The sequence below is a fragment of the Anguilla rostrata genome, chromosome 5 (assembly GCF_018555375.3).
Source record: "Anguilla rostrata isolate EN2019 chromosome 5, ASM1855537v3, whole genome shotgun sequence".
In the NCBI taxonomy this organism is placed as follows: domain Eukaryota; kingdom Metazoa; phylum Chordata; class Actinopteri; order Anguilliformes; family Anguillidae; genus Anguilla; species Anguilla rostrata.
In genome coordinates, this window is record NC_057937.1 from 51895928 (window position 1) to 51915631 (window position 19704).

Below are 19704 nucleotides of genomic sequence, written 5' to 3' on the forward strand. Positions count from 1 at the left end.
GCCACAATAGTACCAAATAAATGCACGTTAAGACTATAATTTATATAAGTGCCCAGCAGGACAGATAGGCTGTCAGGTGAGGCGAGGGAATGGACCCAAACGCAGAGTCAAAAATACTCAAAGGCCAAAAGCGGAGATACAAACCGAGAATTTTAACTTTTAATAAAAACAAAAACCAAGGAGATACAAAAACAAAGCCACGCAGGGCAAGTCTCAAATTGTCAAAGCAAAGTTCTTAAAATGCAAAAACAAAGAAAATCCATAAAATCCAAAACAATGCAAAACCATAACACGGGCAGGGTAGAGAACACTCAGGACAAAACAGAGTCAGAAGTACACGTGGGGACACATACCGAAACACAATCAGGTAGACACACAAAAGTATCCAAGGGAGAAAGGAACTTAAATAGACAAGACACCGACGAGACACAGGAGGGCACAATGCACAATCAGGCCATAGAGAGGGAAGGGAAAACGAGACACCAAAAAACAATAATTGAATCATTGAAAACAATAATACAATAAAACAGGGTAATTGAACAGGACTAAAAACTGAAGTGGCGGCCCAAAAGGGGAAACGCAGGCAAACCACAGAACCATGACAGTACCCCCCCGACAGTACTCCTCCTGACCCAGGAGACTGGCCCTGGGAGGGGGTGACAAACAAAACGGGACTGGAAAGGAACAAGACTCGGGACTCAAAAACACAGGACTGGACTGGACGGCGACAGGCACAGGGACTAGACTGGATGGCGAAGGCGACGGGCACAGGGACTGGACTCGGGACAGGAGCAGACACACCGAAGACTCAGGGCTGGAGGAAGACGAGACTAGACTCGGTACGACGACATGGAACAGGATCTCAGACGACACTGAACTGGACTGGCAGGGCAGGACAGAACACTGGACAGGACTATGACAAGGCAGAAACCTGGACTAGATTTAGGCAGGACAGAACACTGGACTGAGACGAGACAGAGAGAGGTAAGACACTAATAGGGAACAGACTGACACAGGCACCGGAACAACACTGGGAGACCTACAAGGACATACAAAGGGACAAGCAGGTGGGGAGGCACACGGCAAGACCGACAGACACACTAAGGGACAGACAGACAGGGAAGGAGAGGGGTGAACTCAGATTGACATACAGACTGACAGACGGGCAGACAGGACAAAAAACAAACAGTCTGACACACTAACAGACAAGCAGACAGGCGGGAGAACAGACTGGCCGACGGGCCAACGGCCTGGGGGACAGATAAACAGGCCAACAAACGTGGGCAGACAGGCAGACAAGCAGGCAGGCAAACAAACAGACAAGGGGGCAGGTGAACAGACAGACACACGGTTGGGAACATGGATAAGGCGAGGTCTCTGGGCACTGGGTGGGGGCAGCGACAGCGCAAGAACACTGGGGGGAGCGAGAGCACTTGGCGAGGCATGAACACCAGGCAAAGCAGGCAACCCCTGCGGGACAACAGGCCGAGCAGGGGGCCCCTCCGGGACTCTGGGCGAAGAGAGAGGCCTCTCCTGGACAACAGGCGGAGGAGGCGGCCTCTCCGGGACAACAGGCGGAGCAGGGGGCCTCTCCGAGACTTGGGGTGGAGCAGGCGGCCTCTCCTGGGCGCTGGACAGAGCAGGAGGCCTCTCCGGGGCTCGAGGCGGCGCAGGAGGAAACCTGGACTAGACTTAGGCACGACAGAACACTGGACTGAGACGAGACAGAGAGAGGGGTAAGACACTAATAGGAACAGACAGACAGGGAAGGAGAGGGGTGAACTCAAAGATTGACATACAGACTGACAGACGGGCAGACAGGACAAAAAAACAAACAGCCTGACACACTGACAGGCACTGGTGAGGCATGTACACTAGGCGAGGCCCCTGCGGGACGGCGGAGTGGGCAGGCAGCTCCTGCGGAACGGCGGGAGTACGTCTCGGCCAGAGGGGGCATATTACATTACATTACATTACAGGCATTTAGCAGACGCTCTTATCCAGAGCGACTTACAACTTTTACATTGTATCCATTTATACAGCTGGATGCATACTGAAGCAATGCAGGTTAAGTACCTTGCTCAAGGGGACAACGGCAGTGTCCTACCCAGGAATCGAACCTATGACCTTTCGGTTACAAGCCCAGTTCCTTATCCACTGTGCTACACTGCCGCCATATCCGCGGCCCCCTGGAGATACTCCTCCCAGTGAAATGCCGTTCTTACTAGGGCTTTAAAGTCACAACACCCCTCAAGCCCAGAGTAAATTAGCCGACCGTTGAGGGAGTCCCTCACGCCGTCCCGAAAAATCTGGCACACAATTGACTGGGGCAGGTCAGCCCATGCGGCTACAGCGCTGAACTCAGTCACGTAATCCAATACATTACGCGACCCCTGGCTGATATCAAAGAGTCTGTCGGCCATCTCTCTGGCGACAGGACTGGACCCAATGGGCCTCGGAGTGACCACCGGCTTGCTCCAGACCGGTGGCATGTCTAACGCAAAAATGAAAACCCCAGGAAGGAAGAAGGCAAAAGAAAAAAAAAAAATCTCTGCTGGGTCCAGAACTGGCTGGATCCTTCTGTCAGGTGAGGCGAGGGAATGGACCCAAACGCAGAGTCAAAAATACTCAAAGGCCAAAAGGGGAGATACAAACCAAGAATTTTTACTTTTAATAAAAACAAAAACCAAGGAGATACATAAACAAAGCCACGCAGGGAAAATCTCAAATTGTCAAAGCAAAGTTCTTAAAATGCAAAAACAAAGAAAATCCAGAACACGGGCAGGGTCGAAAACACTCAGGACAAAACACAATCAGGTAGACACACAAAAGTATCCAAGGGAGAAAGGAACTTAAATAGACAAGACACCGACGAGACACAGGAGGGCACAATGCACAATCAGGCCATAGAGAGGGAAGGGAAAACGAGACACCAAAAAACAATAATTGAATCATTGAAAACAATAATACAATAAAACAGGGTAATTGAACAGGACTAAAAACTGAAGTGGCGGCCCAAAAGGGGAAACGCAGACAAACCACAGAACCATGACATGCAGATTTAATGCACTGACACAAGAGAGGGGAGGGACTAATCCCTACTTGCACATTACAGAGAGGCCTTTCAAAAAGGGTTTAATTTAAACATACTACTTTCACTAAAGCCTCCCATTAACTCTTTTAGAGCTCCAGGAAATGTGGTTTTTTTTTCAGTTCCTCAATTCAGACAGCTATGGTGCCTGATATAACAGGACGGCCCCCAACACCGACTGCTAATTCTGAGAAATTCAAATGAGCATGGTATTATTTTCTGTTTATAATGGCAGAAGAATGCTCCCTGTGAAATCAGGGGCCATTGAAAGAGACTTTTCATTTCAAAATGAAAAATTTGTTTAGCGACCGTGACCGCTCACAGTTTGGGGATTATTATTTGGTGTGCGTCAGGACTGGTGTTTCGTTTGTGAACTCGAAAAGAACTGGGGAAAACTGGATTTAAATAACCCAAGGAACAATAAAATAAAACACAAAATGTAAGAAATATTTTACGGAGCTGAAGCCTTTCGCTGTGCAACATGCATGACATGACATTCCTTTAGCCAACACTCTCATCCAGATCAACTTAAAAAATGAAGTAGAAAAGTGCATTCACACAGGATGCAAAGTAGTAGAGTCGGTAAATGTATGGTAAAAAGCGCTAGATGCAAATGAGATGCAAGTATGTCCAATTATCCCAAAGTGGGTGTATTCAACAAGCACAGAACTGTGTCTTTTTATTCTTCAATTGTGAGAAAAATAAAGTATCCCTCAAATGTATTTGTACGCCAAAGTTACAGTTCAATCTTGATTAAACAACTAGGAAGAATTACAGGCTGAAGTGGTAGTGGTGTCTGTGTTTTAGCGCTTGATGTTGATGTTAAGCGTGGAAGGCTTACTTGTGAATAAACTGATGGACCGAGGGTCGGCTGCGGTGCCATCGGCTGCCAGAGTTGTGATGGTGAAAGTGTGATTGTACCCTGACTGCAGTCCACCTACGTGCACCCTGGTACTGCTCACTCTTTGGTTTTTCAGGGTGCCGTTGGGGTATGCCACTGTGACGTTGTACGTATAACCGTCCTTTGGTTCCAGCTGATCCCAAATCAGCAAGATACTGGATGTATTGATCTCTGCTCCCTGCAGCTGCCTCACAGGATAGGGCCCTGAAGGAAAAATGATCTGTTAGCCCAAAAACATTTTGAAAAAATACCCCAGAGGCAGGGCTAATCGGCTGTCTGATGGCCCACATCCCATTTTCATTAGTCTGACAGGTGCTTTTGTCCATAGTAACTTTAAAACGGATTATGGAAAACAACACCAAGTACAAAAAAACAGACTTACAGGCATAGAACCAGAATTTTGCCCAGGGTGAGGACAATTTACTGTGGTAGTTTGTGGTTACTTCTGCAATTTTTCTGTTGTACAGGCAACAAAACTTATTCACAGCAAAATAATATTAGTTGCTACAGGGAAATTGCAGGGTAAAACTTTAGAATATGGTACAGTTATTAATGCTTCATAAAGCAGTTATTAATGCTTCATAGAGCTTTAATAACTACATTAGACATCAGTAAAAAAATTGATTGATGATGCTTAGTCAAGATAATAAATATGACATTAAAAAAGAACTCAGGGTTCTTCACCACTTTCTCTGGCCCTGTTGCCGTAGAAACAGAGAAATGTTGTGAGCCACGTGGTTCAGACGTCACATCTCTACCAACAGAATGGCCACATTGCACACCGGTGCTGACCAAACACTTACAAAAAAGACAAGTCTACATTGAAGTTTTGAATTAAGCAGAAATGCACCACCTGGTGGTAGACTTACTTGTGTACTGAGTCTTACTGACAGAATCTCCTGCAGTTTGATTATCTGCAGCAACCGCAACAACTCTGAACACATACTGAGCTCCAGCGGTCAGACCGGTTATGACCACAGACGTTTCATTGGTGGTTTTACTCATAGATACAGTGCTCTCACCCCACTCTACTCTATAAAATGAGCTATTTCCCTGCGGCGCAGTCCAGCTCAAAGACACAGTTTCCGTGGTGACGTGAGTGACAGAGAGGTTGCTGATGACATCAGGTTCTGTGCGTGAAAGAGAGGGGGAGGTGGGGGTGGCAGGCTTACATTAAATATTTTAAAAAATTGATTAATTCCAGCTTGAATTCAACAACCATCATTGCAGCAGATTCACATTTTGCATTTGATTTTGCAACTTTCCAAATATCTAAAAAGTTGATTTTATATACTGGAATATAAAAAATCACATATTGTAGTTCTACTGGAACACAGGATAATGGTCGTGATCTCAGGCTCAACAACATCCTGCAGCCATTTGTTCATCCACACATAGCATGTAGCTCAGCTTCCTGTCCAATTATTGGTCATAATCATGTGTAAGAACACTTGTCACCACCACTGTTTACATGTTTTAAAAAGATACCACACCACTGCTAGGCCAAGAATTACCTGTTGCAGGTTTCCTGAATTCAACTTTGTAGTTTGTCACACTTTTGTAATTTGTTGGAGCTTGTGATTTTGTTCAACTTTATTTAACCAGAAAGGTTACCCCAAGAACTTTTAAAGTAATTACATTTCCAGTGACACCCCAGGGGAATCGAGATGGGTGGGAAATGTAAAGGATTGTTCACTCAGTCATTTGAGAGGGGGTCAACTTTGAGGCCAGTTTTGGAATTGGACAAGGACACTGAAGTTAAAACACTTGTTTTATGATAAATGGTATTATATCTCAAGTGACTAAAGTAAATCAGGAGTTACGTTTTCAACCCGTTTCCCCATTTTGTAAGAACTTCAGTTTACTGTCTCACCCCCAAAGGAAGCACTTCCCAAATTACAATGAAACCATCACTGCACTGGGGTACTGGCTGTTCTACTTGGTCCACAGAGAAGCCTGTCCTCTACTGGCACACCAACACCACTTCTAAAACAGAATTGCCCTGCTTAGCTTCACCTGTGTGGCAAAAGAGGACCACAGGGAGGTATGGGCACTGAAGAATGATTTGACCCACTAATTTATAAAAAAGCTAAGAAGGCACTATGATTTTCTTTACACGTGAGGAGCAATTTACAATGAGCAAAAAATGTGTAATAAATGAGTAAAGCAATGCTTGCTTAAACACTTGCTTTGTTAGGAACTGTTAAAGACGACACAAAAAGCCTGAATATTGAATAGCCCCTCAGAAAACTTTGATACAAGATTTTGCTTTCCGCACAACATGAGCACCTTTCCTGCAATAGTAGACTTACTTGTGTACTGAGTCTCACTGACAGAATCTCCCGCAGTTTGATTATCTGCAGCAACCGCAACAACTCTGAACACATACTGAACTCCAGCGGTCAGACCGGTTATGACCACAGACGTTTCATTGGTGGTTTTATTCACAGGTACAGTGCTGTCATCCCACTCTACTCTATAAAACGAGCTCATTCCCTCCGGCTCAGTCCAGTTCAAAGACACAGTTTCCGTGGTGACGTGAGTGACAGAGAGGTTCCTGATGACATCAGGTCCTGTGCGTGCAAGAGAGGGGGAGGGGGTGGGATGGTTATACTACATACGTACAAAAAACTATGAATTCCGGTTAGAATTCAACAACCATCATTGTAGTACTTTCAGCCCAGATAATGAAATGACTTTGACCTAACGCTATGTCTGTGGTTATACAGTAGTGTGTTGCGGAAGGAAAAAGGTTGGGAAATGCTGTATTATATCATAACTGAACACCTTTCAATGTTTTTCATACGCAGTTAGTAGATGTATTCGGTCAACTGTCAAAAATGTAGCAAAGGTCAGAGCACTTGACAATGAACAAACACAACACAACAACTGGGTGTAGCAGGAGTTTGTGGTCCTATATGATAGCACAGGACTGCATAGCTCGCAGTGAATGTTAACTCTGAAGCAGCAGTGTGGTGTAGCGGTTAGGGAACTGGGCATGCAACCCAACGGTCGCAGATTTAGTTCCCAGGTAGGACACTGCCATTGTACCTTTGAGAAAGGCACTTCACCTGAAGTTGCTCATATGATCCTAGCGGTTAAGTATACCACGTTGTGTGAACAGATCAGTGTATCAGTTATCTTAAAAAGTTCACTCCGCTAGGTGTTACAAAGCCAGTGATATATGTAGACAGAGGTTCCTGATGACACATCCTGGTTTTAACAGTTGGTGAGGAGAAATTGCAATGCTAAAAATATGGAAAATGTTGAGTATTCTTTTGGTCTATAGCTCTTGATAGCAGACTAAGTGTTACTCAGTAGACTCAGGTTGTAGCTGCATCTCATCACGTCTGATTTGCACCACAGTGCACAGTGCCACAGCTGATGACTAATGTTGAGCTATAGATCAAGCACAATCACTCCCAAAAATAATGCTGTTGAGCAATCCTCAATGTCTAGTCAGGAGCATTCCTCTATAACTGCCTTGTGAGTTGTTATTATTACTATGTTATTCATGAAAGCAATGCAAGTTTAAACAACTTCACTCAGTTTTGTGGGGAACAACCTTAACACAGAAATATTGACTCTTGAATACAAGACAAACACATGTACTAATACAGCCATAGTACAAACCCAACAAGTAGTTGAACAGTGCAGCTACCATGACTGTTTAATACCAGTATAATGAATAGTGAAGAAATCTACTAGTAGCTAGCAACATTACAATCCTCTAACCAATACTGTAAGAAAAGAAAAAGTCAAATTGAATTTTAATAGGCAGAAATGCATGGTGGTAGACTTACTTGTGTACTGCGTCTATTGACAGAACCTCCTCAGTTTGCTTCTGCAGCAACCGCAACAATATGAAAATTACTGACTCCAGCGGTCAGACCGGTTATGACCACAGACGTTTCATTGGTGGTTATATTCATAGATACAGTGCCGTTATTCCACCCTACTCTATAAAACAAGCTCATTCTCTGCGGCGCAGTCCAGTTCAAAGACACAGTTTCCGTGGTGACGTGAGTGACAGAGAGGTTCCTGATGACATCAGGTTCTGTGCGTGAAAGAGAGGGGGAGGTGGGGGTGGCAGGCTTACATTAAATTCAACAACCATCATTGCAGTACGTTCAGATTTGGCATTAGATTCAGCACACTTATCACATCATATCTGAATATACTGGAATATAAAAAAAAATTAAACAGTCCAGCTCAGAGGCACAGATAATGTGATGACTGATGATAATTGTTTCATAGGTCCATGGAAACAATTGGTATACAAATAACATTTTGTACGGGTCTTATAGCGACTGGTCTGAACCTCCATCTTGGCTCTCATCAGCTGACCAGGAGTTCATAGCTTCAGGACACAATTGACACTCGTCCTGTCGAGGGTAGGTTGGTTTAATTCACCCTTGGATTCCATGGGTCACCACTACATGAATTTATTCCAATGATGGGTAACATCATCGTTAGCATAATTAACTTGCACTAGCACTTTAGTGATGTCACATCTTTACCTGCTGATTTGGGAATGCTGTTAGCCTGGCCTGCCACTACTGCTCACATTAATCCGATGAGTGCACTTATGTTTTTCCTATACTGCACATTGCTTTGGATAAATATAACGTAACATAATAGAATGTAATGAACCGTCAAGTGCCCACAGGCTACCTGTTCTCATTAACAAGAGATACAGTCCTCCTTTGAGTGTTGCTAGCTATCTACAGTTTGGACTGTGGAGTATAAAGTAGTCAGTGGGCTATGTGCACAGCAGAGAAGCACACCCCAAAACAGAAAGACTTCCCAAACTGCCACTGGATCCACTTCATATACCAACCTTGTAATCTTATGCCTGAACAAATAAATATGTCTTCCAAACTCAGTCACACAAAATAAAAAAGTTGAGTACACGTACAGCATGTAAAGCAGAGAGGACGGTAGGAGAGCATGTCTATGGTATGAGTATGGGAATTCTCCTTACCTGTTGTAAACTGTATGCAGCATTTGGTAGAACAGTTCAACGTTAAGTTGTATGATCTTCCAGGCACTAGTCCTGACACATTGAGGCCATTGCCATTTGGAGTATTTTGGAGTACCGCCGAAGAGCTCACTGTACATTCGCTTGCCCCAGATATGATTATTTCAGATGTTGATATTTCTTTTGTAAATTTACAATCAGTGCCTAAATAGCAGCAGCAAAAGAAAAACACACATAAAGATTGTAATATGAGCTTTTACCTCATATTTATGTAGTTTACATGAAATGTATCATAATCATGCAGTCATAGAAGTATATATTTTTTAATTAAATATATTACATATTAATATATAAATCAGTCATACAAACTCTACTTATATTATATTTTTACAGCACATATATTTCTAAAATCCTTAACTGTTATTCCTAATATTGTTTTATAGATTAGAATTACAACATGCAGACGCACAAATGAATACACAAACACACGGACACGCACGTGCACACACGCAAACACGTGTACACACAAACGCACAGACACATATGCATGCGTATACACACATACTGTACAGTAACATGCCTACACAGACACATTCTTCAACTGAACTGTGCTTTAGTCATTCTGTAGAAGGGTTTACTTACAGCCTAGCACCTCCTTTGAGACCTAAAAAGGGAAGAAAAACAAAGAGGATATTAATTTCACAAAACAAACGGAATATAAAACCTGAACTATTAAGTGTAATATAATCATTCTACAGTCAAAGCTTTTTTGGTGCCCTTCAGTTGCATATATCAGCTTGTGTGGAACTGTAGTGGCATTACAATCCTCTCAGAACAGCATAGACATGTGTCCAGTTTTCAAGACAGTAAGGAATAAATACTACAAGTATTTGAACACAATGAACATTAGCAAATAATGTATGGCTAAAATAATAACATAGGGGGACAGAATTCATTCTGGGACGTGGGGGGAGGATTGGTTGGAGTTCAAACCAACAAACACATTTTCCGGCTTTTACGATGTCCTCCAAGCTACAGTACACTGATAACCAAAATTTATATATAACTTCCTCTTGCAATAGGAATTCACATCTTAATAATAACATTTGGCATAATATGAATGCATATATAAGTTTAGTGGTATCCATGTTACCTTTGTCAGTGGAAATGCAGAACTCAATGTCCTAGCTTTATTCCGGTTTTGAGGAAGCAGCTTGGGAGGCCTACAGACAAGCTGTACTCATTTTCTAACTTACATCTTTCGCACGCATGTGCACTAATAACTGTACTTGGTGCGAAAAGATGAAAAGTAGCAATCCCAAATCAAGTATTGCTTCGCAAAAGCGAACTGTCTGTGGACAAAGGAATCAGTTCTTGATAAACAGAGACAGAGTTTGGTAAGTATAAACCAAACAGATCACACATTTTCAGCTTTTTCACGCCTGTCCCTCCACCAGCTACAGTACATATCTGGTATCAACCAAAAACCAACCACACAATCATTACAACCATTTCAAAAATAATTTTTCATCCCAATAGTAAAATAGTACTTCTGCTATATTTATCTTTATGCAGAGTATTACTTTCCTTGATATGAATAATACACTTCATTTATTATAATAACATTCCTCTTTTGACATCAGGAATTTCCATATCTTTTTAATAATAAAACATTTGGCAATGATATATGAATGATATATGACAGTTATTTGAGTGTGTATTCTCTGGTTACTTTTGTCAGTGGAAATAGCAGAACTCAGATGTCCCTCAGTCTTTAACTTCCGGGTTTGTGAGGAAGCAGCACTGGCAGGCCTAACAGACAAGCTGTCACTCACTCTTTCACACTTAAAAGCATGCACGCTGCACTCAAGACCATGTACGGGGCCTCTCGGGGTGCGAAAGAGATGAAGAGGGGCACATCCCCAAATTCACGGATGTCCATTTGCATTTCGCAGGGGAAGCGAGGCAACTGATGGCTAAGACGAGTCAGACTGCGATCATTTCCATCCTCACACCAGATTTGCACAGTTAGTTCTGTTCTGAAAAAAAACGTCCTTCTGTTTTGAGAGGCAAAAAACTAAACCTGGTCAACCTAATTTATTGCCATTTATGAAGAATTGAGATATCATATTATAACTGGAAATTCCTGCAGAATGTGAAGTGTGTTGCCAACCAAGTAGCTTTGTGCATGACAGAGTGAAAGTTCTTTAGAAAACAGAGACAGAGTATCGACCATGTATAAATCACGACAACAAGTTTATTTGCGACACATATATTTATATATAATTATATATATATAATTTTTTTTTGCGTGAATTTCAGATCATTTTAACCAATAAAAACAGAGTCTAATCTGTTATCTCTGAGACCAACTCAGAGACAGAGTAGCCTATTACGTGTTAGCCAAGCCAAATTTCCAAGAACGAAAATGAGGCGAGAAATATGTGTTAAAATAGTTGCATTTTAACTCATTTTAAATACAGCTTCTGTGAATAAGCATCGGCTGGTAACCAGTACTACTAGCTTCTGTTGCGGCAAGGGGTGCATCAACAACATGCAAGTGGAGTTGTGTACTTTAGCAAACGCGTTGGGGTGAGAAAGTGTTGCTTTCCCTGCTACAACAGACTGAATGCGTAATGCAGCTCTAATGAGACCAAAGTTTCCAATATGCCGGGATATTAAACGGTGTTACAAAAGTAAAATTTGACATATTATACATAGTTAGAAAGCTTATTCTATCACCTGTTGGATCGATGAAGTGTAGATCAAGCCAGTTTGTACTACAAAGTTCGAGAACACCCAAAGCAACATGTGTGGTATTACAAGCTGACGTCTTTTTCTGGACTAAGACCGGACCAGCTGCTGCACGTTTTGTTGACGGCGTTGTTGCCCTTTTTAGTACAGTCTGGCTTGTTTGAGAATTCGTTTATTCAGTAGGTGAGAGCATAAGCTTTCTAACCAAATGTATAAACCATGTCCTAAACAGCGTCAGCTATTATTTCAGTAAAAAGATATAAAATATGCAGACAGTTACAACAGTTCCCCTGATTCACCTTTTTCTACATTAGATTAAAAAATACAATTGTATGGTTCAGCAAAAATATCTGGAAAGCAGCGATGCCTTGGATGGCGGACATCAGTGGCTACACAGTTACCTGCAACAACAGGTGCGAGGCTACTGTACAATGTCCCCTCAAAATAAGAACTAGAGCCCGACCGATATATAGGTTTGGTCGATATATCGGCCATTATTTGACTTTTTTGACAACATCGGGATCGGCAGTTATGCAGCCGATGTGTCCCGATTTTTAAATAAGTATAATAAACAAAACAAAAAAACATTGATTATTTATCTGTACTTGTCGGCTCGAACGTTGTAATTGCTATTTACTAGAATTATCCAGTAGAGAAAGCTCTAATACAAGTGTGAACTGCAGCAGCTGACGCGCTACTTTTGTAACAATACATTTGTCACTCGTGCCTCATCCAATATTCTCCACTGCAAGACTTGTCTGCACAGATTCGATTGCTGCAATAAAGGTATGTATATTTAGTGAAAGTTTTTAATTAAATGCGTTACCACTATACGACCACTATGTTTATCAATCCCCATTATCAAGCAAGCGAGCTAGCTAACATATTTAGTTCACTTTAGTAAGCTAGCTGGCTAGCAAGCCTTTATGAAGGGGCAGTGAGCACATAATCGCTGTATTCTCAAATAAATAACCAGCCAAAATAAAATGGTTACTGAATGCATCACACATTTGTTTTTTTTTAATCTGAGATAATGATATTAGCTACTATATGATGCTGTGTCAATAGCCAACGCGTTATTGCAAGCGAGTGTGTCGTCTAGTCAGGCGTCATCGTAGCAAGCTAACCAGACAGTAAAAATGCCGATAAAACACTTCTAACGTGGATCATCTTAAGCCATGTTATCTAGCTTTGTCGTGATAATATGAGAAAAGGATTGCTGTTGGAGAAGTGAAGCAACCAACAGTTAGCGCGGGTAACCTGCACGAAAGCGCATTGTAGTTTTTTTCACGTATTTCATCCAGTCAATTTAATTTCATCTTGATTCACTCATTAGCTCCGCTAGATAATGTCTTACTCTTTGAGATCATGTAGTAGAAATAAAATAAGAAAATATAATTCATTTAACTTATTGAGAATATATAATAAGAAATAATGAGGCTGTGTCAATAGCTAATGCGTTATTGCGAGCGAGTGTGTCATCTAGTCACGGGTCAGCGCATTGTAGTTATTTTCACCACCGAATTCTTATGGACAGGGAAGCTCGCTATAATAAGTCTTACTCTTTGAGATCATGTAGCTAATAGGAATAAAATAATAAAATAGAATTAATTTACTGAGAATAAATACTAAGTATAATAATAACAAATTAATAACAACAACAACAACAATTATTATATTCATAAAAATACATGTTTGAAACTGGAAACAGATTTTTTTAAATTAATTTTTTATAGATGGCTGGAAAAGAAAGGAGTAAAAGCAAGGTGTGGAGTTATTTTGATTTCACACACTTAGTTCTTTGTGTGTTTATTTTTATTTTTATTTGTTTGCTTATAAGTTAAATGTTCTTAAATATAGAAACTTTAATAAAATATAGGTTTTTCAAATTGATTTGAAAATGTTGCACTTTTTGACAAAATATCGGTCAAAACATCGGTAATCGGTGGGCTAGGACTCTCCCAAATCGGGATCGGCATCGGACCCAAAAATCTGGCATCGGTCGGGCTCTAATAGGAACAACAATACACTACATGAAAAGATAACTGAATCTGTAAATAATACAATTAGCTACATAAATTGGCACTTACCTTCAAAAATAGGAGCATAACGAGAAGTGTCTTTAAAGACACCGTTTCGACTGACCGTGGTCGCCTCATGATGCAGGACAGCTTGTGAAAGTCACACGAATAACTTAGAGTCGCCCAGGCATGTGGACTGCCTTCACGCTTTCGCCTACTTCTACTTTCTCCCGCGCGAGATATATCCACGGCCGGCGGTAGCTGTGGGCAGGGGTGGGCTCAGCCCACCCAAACGGGCGTCTTGCCCACCCAATCAAAAGTTAAGAAAAAAATTAAATTAAATTTGTTTTGTTCAGCCAATGGAAAAATAGCACAGAAAATACCAGTACCGTTTATAACTTCTGATTGGGTGGGGAGCCACGGGTTGAAACAGCTAGTTTCTCTGATGCAGTGTAGCCTACTGCCAGTTGATTTAATTAGTGGTATTAAAGAGCATATTGCAGGTTGGAGACCCCAGTGAATCGATGTGTAGGAAAATGATGTAGGAACTAGATGTTCATAGAAATATAGTTATATATACACACAGGTGACTTCTGGAGTCGTTTTTTTGTGAGAGAATTTTACTTCAGCATCCAAAAAAACGCCAACCCGTAAGTGACTTAACAGAAGGGAGAGCGGTCAAGTTGAACAATAAGAAGATTGGATCTCAACACTAGTTTTGACACAAGCGGTTGTAAATGTTTATGCAAACGCATATGACGGACCACAACCTTACCATTATGAGCCTGCTAGGCGTCCAAGAGACCAGGCACAGACCAGGGTTACAAGGAATAACGGTCAGAGGAGACAAATTGAGTTGTGGTGTGAGGAGAACCGATGGAGAACTCGGAAGGTCTCTTGGTGAATGACCCGCGTTAGCTTATAGATATATCCACATATAATACCACTAACCTATTTAAAGACACTCAATTTCAAAAATAACGTATATAACTGAAATATTTTGAGCAGTAATACTTACATAGCAATATAACATTTCATCTGTGTTCAGTAGATAGAGACAGAGACAGTAAATCAATGACACAGTCCTATCCAGAAAACGATGTCAGCTAGGCTATCAGCAAACAAATGGCTTAGCTATGCCCAGACGTCCTCAATAATAATAGTATTTTCCAAGAAATTACGAAAAATCGTTGACAACGTTTCGTTAGGTGCAGCGTCTTTTAATGCTACCACAGAGTGTGATATATCAATTTAATGCATAACACGCGCCCACACCCGCCAGCACCGCCACGTAGTACTGGCGCAAAGGTTAATACGCATGCAGCCAAATGAAGAACTATTTGCAGACTTTAAGTCTGAGCTACGTACAGCACAAACACTTAAAAGTACAGAGAATGGTTTCACTCATGCAAAAAAGAGAAAGTAAAAAGAAATCAACTCCACATAAACCACAAGCTGAATTTAACTGTGCTATTTATGCCCACTGTTCGCAGGAACAGGCCACTAATGTGAGCTCAGTATGATGTTCTTCTTTATGTTTGAAGTACGGCTTACATTAATAATAATTTTTGTTGTTGTTAGTAGCCTACGTTGGGTGCTCATTTTTAAATTGAAAAAAGATTTCAGGCTCAGTTTTGACTGCTAACACCCATGTATTGTGTTAATAACTCATGTGACCGAGGGGAAGTCTGCCTTTATGGTAGGACGCGGAAAGTTGATGCTGGGCTTGAAAGATACTAGCAGCAGCAACAGGAAGTTGTCTTCATAACCGCAGGGCTGTTATGTTCGCGAGTACAATAGAAAGTGAACATTTTACAGGGTTTGACCTTTCACAGTCTCTCTGTAAATCAGCCTGTGCTCCTGTGACTGATTAACAGGCACATTTGTATGCATAATGCATCCACTATTGGGCAATTTAAACAACAACATTTCAAAATGGCGGTTGTATAATAAAGTAAAAAAAAAAACACCCAGGCATTGGCAGGCCACATAAGCACCAGAACAGTAGAGTACTGATCTGTTTACATGTTGACTTTTTTTGTCTGATGGTAAATGCTGAATATTCAGATTGCCACCATCTATTTAAATTATTATCATTCACTGCACTTGTTTATTTAGATTAAATGGTAAATGGACTGCATTTATATAGTGCTTTTATCTAAAGCGCTTTACAATTGATGCCTCGAATTCACCAGAGCAATTAGGGGTTAGGTGTCTTGCTCAGGGACACTTCGACATGCCCAGGGTGGGGAATCGAACTGGCAACCCTCCGACTGCCAGACAACCGCTCTTACTTCCTTAGCTATGTCACCCCTATAGATTACTTCCAGTACAAATGCACATGCTGCCATTTGGTTTTAAAAAAACAAACAAACAAACAAAAAACCCCAAAACAAATAATGTTATAACACAGAGTTGTGTGTTTTCATTTGTTTTAACCAAACAAAAGATTGTTCTGTTCAGCAAATCATTTTGATTCCTTCAGTCAAGTCAGTGATTGGCAGCACGTGGTGGGCTCAGCCATTTCTGTATTCAGGAAGCTAGACTCTGCCCGTGCGTAGCCTTCTTGCTTCTGGACTCCTGTCATGAGGTAGTCATCATCCCTCCGTGTGCACAGGCTCTCTCTTTTCCTATGCTGGGATTCTGTTTCTGAGCATACTCTCCTTCCCCAGACCCCTGTGAGGGGACAGGTTGAGCTGATCCTCTTCACCCTGAGATCCCCCTGCACAGCTCATCCAGCTCCACGCCTGACCCCTCAAATTAATTCTAAAATCCCGTATGTCAGACCGCCGGAATGTGCTCTGGGACAGCATCTTACAGTAACGGACCTTATGCTCTGTGTATTTTTGTTTATTTGTTTATATTGTCTTATATTATTTATATTGCTTATCAATTTGGACCCCTGAAGCTGTCATTCAACAGAGCAATATGGCTACACTGTTACTCCAGTGCCAGCTCTCTCAGTTCAGCCATCTGCTTGTCTGTACTGAACCAAGACATGGGGTCCTGCCAATCAACATGGGTCTCAGGGTGGGGGCGGGGCCTCTGAGGGGGTCTCTAGTTCTATATCCACCTCAGCTCTAATTTTCTCTCATTTACTCCAGATAAACGGTGGGACATACAGTACAAACACAGGCTCATTGTGGTATAGTCAATATGGTAAGGTGTGTTAAGGCATTTTGTGTTCACTCTCTGAAAAGCATGTAAAAACTGGAGTTGTGTATAATCTGCAAATCACTGTGCTAATTTTCAGAATTTATCATTCCTCTGGTTATCCCAGTATTTGCCACTAGGGGGTGCGTGAAAAATCACTATGAGGCACATTACAACAGCTGCTTTGCAAATAAATAAATAAATAAATAGTTACAATTGTTGTAATTAATTTCAAATACTTGTTGACAATACACATTTATTTAATTGATAACTCATTCTTAGTTCACATTTATGTGTTTATTCCATTGTTTTTGAAGCATTGTTTGTAATTTGCATATACTGCAGTTATGCACCCAGCTTCCACTTTGGTCTGCTACCAAATGTCAGGATGATAGAGATAACTTCTCTGTTACACTTATGAAAGCTATCTTTCTTTCTTTCTAACACCACTGTGTTTTTTAAATGCTATTTCTGATTGTGTTCATCAGCTTGTGGTCACACATGTTGTGATATGGTTAGTAGAGCAATTATGATTTAGAGAGTAGAGCAATTAATTTTATTAACTAAACGTCAGTGAACCAAAGAAAACATAGACATGCCAAAATACCAACCAAATGCACTAAATAGATCTGACTACCACACCTAGGATGAGTATTCATTTGAAGTAATTTAACTATTTAAATGCTGTAAAACTTGAAAAGACTCTCTTGCAGATTCCTGAGAATAAAGGAAATTTGAAATAACACCTTTTGTTCTGAGTATATGTTAAAATAAATGTTTATTATAATGGTCAGTGACATGCAGTAATTGTATAGGTATTTAAAGTATTTCAAATAACTGTCTGCCTCAAATCTGCTCTGTATCATCACAAACAGAAACTATGTTCATTTTTGTTTTATTTTATTTTTTAATTAAAATAACCGAGAGCTCTGTAGAGCCTCTTTAAAAAAATGTTTTTAAAGCCTAAGATTGAGCAGTATCTTTTTCTGATTTTAGAAAGTGAACATAATTGAACTGGAACTTTAAAACAAATGAAAATTGACAACAACCCTGGGGAATTTTACATGCAGTAAAGCACACATTCCAGTAGGTGGCATCTTTCCTCACTGAGTACATCAGCAATTCACAAAGATTTAGTTTCAAACAAAAAAAGTGCATGGATTTTCTAAGCTGACAAGCTTTGAACAGCATGCACTTCTTTTTTTGTTTGAAACTAATTTTGTTTGTTTTAAAAGTTGGAATACTTGTATGATGTGATCTTAGCATAGGGTAATTAAGTGTTGTCATTTGCTTTGTTTGTGATGTCTGATTCTCTTTACAAATGATGGCCTAATTTGATGGTAAAGACCTCCGTGAGCTAAGCCATACAAGTACTGCACCAGTTAACCAAATGCTCCATTTACCACACAGTACAACAAAAACTCTAGTCTGTTTCAAAAAGCGTGATGACTGTTGGAGTTATTTTTGGCAGTATGTGATTATTTTAATGGGAAGAAGGGTTTGTGCAGCAAACATCTATTGAACTCAGTATGTAAGAAGACTCCCTGAAGACCTCCCACACTACGTACATGTGGACAACATGACCGGATGCAGCTATTCAACAATGATCCACAGAATCAGGCCACTCTCTCAGAGACAAACTTTTGTCAGTCTCATGGGGAGCGCTGGGGACTTTCACTAAACTCTGCAGGAGGCTCGAATGATTCAGCCGTCAGTGAAAAAAAGCCTTTGGGAGTGAGACAAAAAAAGGCCAAAGTGTGTCCTTCATCGCTCCACCACGAGAGCTCTGTACAAACTGTCATAAATGAGCAACATGATACAGAGTCCAGTGCAATGCATGATTACTGTTCTGCGTATATCTACATGCATGTGTTTGTGCACTGTGCATGTGATCACTGTTAATGTCCATATTTTAAGCCAATCCATGTTCTGAATTTAACAACTTGACCAGCCTCATAGCTCCTGAATATGAATAATTATTTTTAATTCTGCTTCATATAGATATATGAATGCCTCTTCAATGGGTGTCCTGTGATGCTCTATGAATGCCTTATGTAACTTTACAAACCTGTGTTTGTAGATGTGTGTGTGTGTGTGTGTGTGTATATATATATATACATATATATATACACCGATCCGCCACAACATTAAAACCACCTGCCTAATATTGTGTAGGTCCCCCTCGTGCTGCCAAAACAGCTCTGACCTGTCAAGAGTTTTTTAAATCATGTGGAAATAATTCACCCAAAAATAAAGTCTGTATAGAGAGCAATCAACAAAAATGAGCTCCTTGAGTTTTCTAAATTGCAGAATAGTATTGGAACTTCAGTTGGAATTGGGTGTAAGAGTCGAATCAGACCAATATAGAGCTTTTCACCCCATTACACCAGCTGTGGGGTTAGCATCAGAAGATGGATGTGTATGTTGAAAAACATAGGGTGATGCTGAAGGGTTGTTAAGGGGTTATTTTGCATCTATTGGTTCTGGGAGTTTCGCTATAGTGCGTGGATTCATGAACTCCAGCAAATATAATAAGTTTTTCAGCCAAACCTCTCCATGAAACTTAAACTTGATCGTGAATTAATTTTTCTGCAAGGATATGATCCCATGCCTCAAAATATCGTACAATACCTTAGCTTGTGCTATAAAGTGGTCAGACTTGAATTTTGTGGTTAGAACGGAAGAGGGCAACTCACAAGCACAACCCAAAGGATCTCAAGTTTCTTTGAAGATTCTGTTTAGAGGAATCATCAAAAATCCCCACACTATGTCGCCAATCTCCTAGATGGTCAGAGATGATGAC

General features: G+C 40.9%; 1 protein-coding gene across 1 annotated transcript; it reads right to left on the minus strand.

The window, feature by feature from the left end:
* Positions 1-1874: 1874 nt before the first annotated feature.
* On the minus strand, positions 1875-13996 carry LOC135256160 (receptor-type tyrosine-protein phosphatase eta). Its single transcript, XM_064338003.1, has 7 exons — positions 13818-13996; positions 9616-9637; positions 8977-9177; positions 6305-6565; positions 4862-5122; positions 4663-4690; positions 1875-1917 (listed from the first exon to the last, which is right to left on the minus strand). The coding sequence occupies exons 1-7, from the start codon at positions 13884-13886 to the stop codon at positions 1875-1877; spliced, it is 885 nt and encodes a 294-aa protein (XP_064194073.1). The 5' UTR covers positions 13887-13996.
* Positions 13997-19704: the final 5708 nt, after the last annotated feature.

Coding starts and splice junctions, on each gene's coding strand:
- LOC135256160 (XM_064338003.1), bottom strand. CDS start 13,886: ATGAGGCGACCACGGTCAGTCGAAACGGTGTCTTTAAAGACACTTCTC. Junction 9,178..9,615: donor CTCAAAGGAGGTGCTAGGCT/GTAAGTAAACCC, acceptor GCTGCTATTTAG/GCACTGATTGTAAATTTACA. Junction 1,918..4,662: donor AAAGTGGTGAAGAACCCTGA/GTTCTTTTTTAA, acceptor GCCGTTCCGCAG/GAGCTGCCTGCCCACTCCGC.